The sequence below is a fragment of the Quercus robur genome, chromosome 4, assembly GCF_932294415.1.
Source record: "Quercus robur chromosome 4, dhQueRobu3.1, whole genome shotgun sequence".
NCBI classification, from domain to species: domain Eukaryota; kingdom Viridiplantae; phylum Streptophyta; class Magnoliopsida; order Fagales; family Fagaceae; genus Quercus; species Quercus robur.
Genome location: NC_065537.1, coordinates 77,550,062 through 77,556,141, shown reverse-complemented (window position 1 = coordinate 77,556,141; position 6,080 = coordinate 77,550,062). Strand labels below are relative to the sequence as shown.

General features: G+C 28.4%; 1 protein-coding gene across 3 annotated transcripts in view; it reads left to right on the top strand.

The window, feature by feature from the left end:
• The first annotated feature begins 1,175 nt into the window (after positions 1-1,175).
• Positions 1,176-6,080, top strand: part of LOC126723810 (serine carboxypeptidase-like 40) — a 46,440-nt gene continuing 41,535 nt past the window's right edge. Inside the window, exons 1-3 of one of the 3 annotated variants that reach the window (XM_050427611.1) lie at positions 1,176-1,642; positions 5,394-5,501; positions 5,621-5,895. In XM_050427611.1, the coding sequence (XP_050283568.1) occupies positions 1,267-1,642; positions 5,394-5,501; positions 5,621-5,895 (759 nt within the window). In that variant the 5' untranslated portion in view covers positions 1,176-1,266. The remainder of the gene's footprint in view (positions 1,643-5,393; positions 5,502-5,620; positions 5,896-6,080) is intronic. The other 2 variants (XM_050427610.1, XM_050427616.1) reach the window with 2 other exon arrangements.

Here is a 6,080-nt window from a genome sequence, read left to right as displayed (position 1 = left end):
TATATATGATGTGCTTTTGTCATGCGATTATATTAAAATAACATAGTATTTTTTTTTTGTTGGTAAATGAGGATAATAATTTTTTTTAACTAAGCTAATGATATATGAAAATTTTCAAGAAATTTAATTTAATTATTAAAAATTTCAAAGAAATTTTAAAAGAAATATTTTTCTTTATTTTATGGTTATTTTTATTTATATGGATAATTTAATATTACTTTCATTTTGAGAATGATATTAGACAATGTACTTTTGTCACGTAACTAGCAGTATTTTTTTTCTTTGATTTTGCTATTTATTTTATTGTTCACTTTTAATTATATTATTGAAATATTTTATTCAATTTACATATGATTTTAATGAATTTGTGCGTGCACCATTTGGCCACATTAAATTATTTGCATAATTTTCTCTAAGTGAAATATATTGTCAAAGTTTCAAGAAGTCAAAAAAATATTGTTCCAATTAAGATTTTATTAATATTATTATTTTTAATTTAAAAATATTTTTTTATTTAATTTAAATTATTTTAATATTATGCCATAACTTATTTTTTTCAGCCATAAAATTAGATTTTATAGTCGTGCACATGCTATGTAGCTTTTTTTATGCAAGAATTACAAATTGTATGATGTGCGTGCTTTGGTCTTGTGATGCAGTATATATAAGTACATTAAAATTACTAATAAATATATTTTACTCTAAATGAAATTATTATTGATGCATGTTAGCTTTAAGAATTTTATAAGAAAATTTATAATTTAAAATCTAAAGTTTTTGGTTGTGATAAAACTTGGTTGTACATGATGTGCTTTCAGACATAATTAAACTTACTTCTATTTTTCTAAAATTTGCTATCTATTTTGTTCTATTTCAATTATATTAAATAACTATATTCTTAATTTATATCTAATTTGAACCCTAATACTCGGATAGTAGTAGAAAATTCTTACCCACAATTAATTATAATATTAGTATTAGTATATTATATCATTATTGGTAGTTAATATATAACAAAACATATTCTACTAACCTTTTTTGTTTTTTCTTCCTAGGCATCTTTGACTAATGACTAACATCGATCTAGGATGAGAATGACAGTACTCACCGTAAAAGTTGAAACATACACATTTGGAATCATCTTTCTTCTACTACATTATATAAACAACTATAGCTTAATTAAAATCCATATCCATTATCTTTTTCCTTTCATCTCTTCCTTATATTTGTGTCTCGTGTGTGTCTAAGTGGAGAGAAACAAACACAATGGAAAGTAAACCTTTTTGTTGGATTCTTCTATCCTTGCTCATTCTTTCATGCTTTGTGTCTCAAACTCATGAAAAAATGCAAGAACAAACTCTAGCCTATCTTCACAATTCCATATTGAAGAAAAGTTCTGGCTTCGACACGAGTTTTTTCGAGGCAATCAACAATTTCAATGAAACTAGCAGTGTTCATCCTCAGGAGGGGTTGAAGGAGAAAGATAGGATTGAGAGATTGCCTGGACAAACCCAAGTGAATTTCTCTCAATATGGTGGCTATGTCACAGTGGATAAATCAGCTGGTCGTGCACTTTATTATTACTTTGTTGAAGCTCAACATTCTAAGGATTCATTGCCTCTTCTTCTTTGGCTTAATGGAGGTATTCAGTACTATACTTGATCCTATCTCAGTTTCCAGTTAATGTCACTATCAAATAGTGAAAACACATGTATAAATACTTTTTTCTTTTTCGTTTTCTTTGTTTATGTGTTTAGTGCCTTTTCTTTTTATTAATTTGTTTCCTTTTAAGTTTTAGAAATAGACAGGGAGGGATAACTGATAAGGAAAAAAAGAAAAAAAGAAAGTATATATTTTATTATTAACTAGTTTGTTGCCCTTCCAAAACTAAAAAGGGGTCCGCGAACGCCGCCCTAAACTAAAAAAATAAAAATTTGAACGTCTTGAATCTCTAAATCTAAATTTCCCTAGACCAAAGCTAACGCCACCCTAAACTGAAAAAATAAAAATTTGAACGTCTTGAGTCTCTAAATCCAAATTTTTTAAAGTTCAAATTCAACTAAAATAAACTTAAATATGATCACTTTAATAATCTAATCTTGCAAATAAAGTTTTTGATCGAATCTATGAGTGGAGGGGCTGAAATTGAATGTATTTTTTATTTGCTATTTTTTAAGTGGGGATTGGGGCATAAGGCAGTCAGTCAATCAGTAGTTAGTAAATATTAACACTAAAAAACAATTAAACAATTAGATAAGGGATGATTATAAAAATAATAATAATAAAAAATTAGACAAGGGGCATAGGACAAGGGAGTGATTGAGTGAAGATAAAAACAAATGTTAACACAATAAAAATTTTCCTAACAGAATTACAAAGACTAATAGTTGTCAAAGTTAAGTTGAATTGTTAAATAAAATTACAACTAAATTATACTTTTGATTGAATCTGTGAGTTGAGTGGCTGAATTTGAATGTGTTTTTAATTTGTTATTTGTTAAGTGGGGATTAGAGTATGGGCCAGTCAGTTAATTAGTAGTTAGTATACGTTAACACTAAAAAACAGTTGAAAAAAAAATTAGACAATGGGTGATTCTAAGAAAAAAAAAATTTAGACAAGGGACGTGGGACAAGAGAGTGATTAGTGAAGACAAAAACGAAAGTTAACACAATAAAAATTTTCTTAATAGAATTACAAAGACCAGTAGTTGTTAAAGTTGAGTTGAATTGTTAAATAAAGTTACAATTAATTTATACTATTAATCGAATCTACGAGTGGAGTGGCTAAATTTGAATGTGCTTTTAATTGCTATTTGTTAAAAGGGGATTGAGGCATGGGCTGGTCAGTCAATTAGTAGTCATTAAATATTAACAATAAAAGACAATTAAACAATGGATGATTCTTAAAAAAGAAAAAGTAAAAAAGAAAAAAAAGATAAGGGGCGTGGGATAGGGGAGTGATTGGTTGAAGACAAAAACAAAAGTTAACACAACAATTTTTTTTAATAGAATTACAAAGACCAAGAGTGTCAAAGTTGAGTTGACTTGTTAAATAAAGTTGCAATTAATTTATACTTTTGATTGAATTTGCAAGTGAAGTGGTTGAATTTGAATGTGTTTTTTTTATTTGTTATTTGTTAAGTGGGGATTAGGGCATGGGTCAGTCAATCAATCAATATTTAGTAAATGTTAACATTAAAAGAAAATTAAACAATTCGACAGTAGATGATTCTAAGAAAAAATAAAAAATTAGACAAGTGGCGTGGGATAGGGGAGTGATTAAGAGAAGACGATAACAAAAGTTAACGCAATAAAAATTTTCTTGATAAAATTACAAAGACCAATAGTTGTCGAAGTTGAGTTGAATTATTAAATAAAGTTACAATTAATTTGTACTTTTGATCGGATATGTGAGTGGAGTGGCTGATTTTAATTTTTTTTTTAAATTTGTTATTCATTATGTGGGGATTAGGGCATGGGTCAATAAGTCAATAAGTATTTAGTGAATGTTAACTTTAAAAGACAATTAAACAATTAGACAATAGATGATTCTAAAAATAAATAAATAAATAAAATTAGACAAGGGGTGTGAGACAAAGGAGTGATTGAGTGAAGACAAAAAAAAAAAAAAAAAAAAAAAAAAAAAAAAAAAAAAAAAAACCTAACACAACAATATTTTTCTTAATAGGATTATAAAAACCAATATTATGTTGTCAAAGTTGGGTTCAATTGTTAAATAAAGGAATTGGACAGATTAAAGACATAAACTAATTGATAAAAATATTCTAATTAATAATAATTAGAGTTCACTTAACAACAATAATTAATATATTTTTAGTATTTTTATTTTTCTAATATGATATGGAAATCTCATTCTAACATAATTTAAGTGTGTACGTGTGTGAAACTCTCTCTTAAAAACTTGAACCTTGGCCCTTGTCCTCCACCCCAAAAAGAACTTGCATCTATAAAGTGATCATTATGCCAACAGTACACAGTGGTATTGTATTCTAAAGTTATAGACTATTTCCAAAATTTAATCTTAGCAATCATAATTAGTATGTTCATTATATGAAGAAACAATATACCGAATGAATTTTAATTTGTCTTTTATTATCTTCTTAGTACTATGGAAAAATTTGAATAAAATCATGTAGACCACAAAATTCATCTCTTATTTAAGATTCATCTTTTTATTGACCCCTAAGAAAAAAAAATCTTGGAGCGGTGGTTGCATAAAAAGCATTGCCATCCTCAAGAAACTTTTACTTTGAACTATAGTCAATTGTTCCTAAAGAAGCCTATAACTAATACTTAAAACTACACACACACATATATATATAACACTACACAAAATAAGAAGAAGCCTTGTTATGGTATTGTTCATTTAGACCCTTGTATACTTAGATTTCACATACAATCATATTACTTAGTGTGGAAAAGTAAAGAAGGCAAGCAATTTGATGACCTAGCTGGAAAAGCAATGAAACTAATAGTTTTAAGGTAAAAAAACCTGAGGAGGATTTAACCTAATCTATCCTCAAGGCAACAAATTTTCTATGGTAGAATGGAAGTTTTACAATAGATTTTTCCCTAAATCTAAAGCTATCTCTTGTAGTACTTATTCACACGACCACATGCAACTCTGAATCCATGGACTCTTCTATTTGAATTTGTCGCACACAAATACTCACGTTTATGATTTTGAGATCCCACTCAAAACTTTAAATCATTAGTTATGTATGATGTTGTAGCAGTGACTTTGGATCTACCAGTTCTAATAATGTGTAGATAGAATTCCGATAGTGACTTTGAAAGGAGAAGGCACAGTACCTTTTAGATCTTAAAAGAGCACCTCCAAAGTTATAACAAAACGTGCCTTAAAGTTTCCTTTAAATACTAAGAGAATTATATTTGAAACCCTAATCACTCAATGGCCTTAATGAGCTATTAGGCCGAAATTAAATTCTTTAGATCTATGTCTCGATCGGTCGAGTCTTCTTCTTGATCAGTCGAACATGGCATGTTTCGAATTTTTGAACCTGCAGCTTCCTTTTTCTTGTATTTTGACTTTCAACACTTTGAACATTGTCTAATATACATATAGACTTAGGAATCTATATCTAGACAAATTTGTGCTTATAGTTTGCCAATTGTTCTAAACTTTTAGAACCTAACATGTATTATTAATTACTTTAGCATTTATATTTTGATGTTAAAGGCCCTGGCATATATACCATTTAAATAGAAAATAAAAGTGTAAAAATTAAATACTATAACTCGATATTATATTTGTCAACAGAGAAGAAATGTTATCTACGTCTTAAGTATCTGCCACCTGGTTATAATATGGTCTTATTTGATGATTATTATTCTTGCTTAATTTCTCCATAGGTCCTGGTTGTTCATCTCTTGCTTATGGAGCAATGCAAGAGCTTGGACCATTTCGTGTGCACAGTGATGGCAAAACACTTTACGACAACAAATTTTCATGGAATAATGGTATAGCTATATATCTCATAACATTTATTTTATGGTTATTATTTTTTTCAAAATTTAATAATGTAATTCTCATTATTTTCCAAAAACAGATTTTCAATTTATTTGAATTTTCTTTTCAGCCGCAAATGTTTTGTTCCTTGAATCTCCTGCCGGGGTAGGATTTTCGTATTCCAACACAACATTGGATTATAGTACGAGTGGGGATAGAAGAACTGCTGGAGATAATTATGTGTTTTTGTTGAATTGGCTGAAAAGATTTCCTGAGTACAAGAATCGTGATTTTTATGTTGCTGGAGAAAGCTATGCCGGGCATTATGTTCCTCAACTTGCTCATACTATTCTCTTCCATAATAAGAAAGCTAACAAGACCATTATCAACCTCAAAGGAATCACTGTATATCTCTCTTTCTCTCTCTCTCAAAACACACACATACAATTGTAATTTAGATAATAGTCTATGAGAAGCAATTAGTTAGATGTCACACTAAAAGTGTTTATATATCTTTAAGCTTTTCGAAATGAAGAATTTACTGAAACTTAGATGTTGCACTACTTGTTAGTCTTTCCATTCTCAAAAAT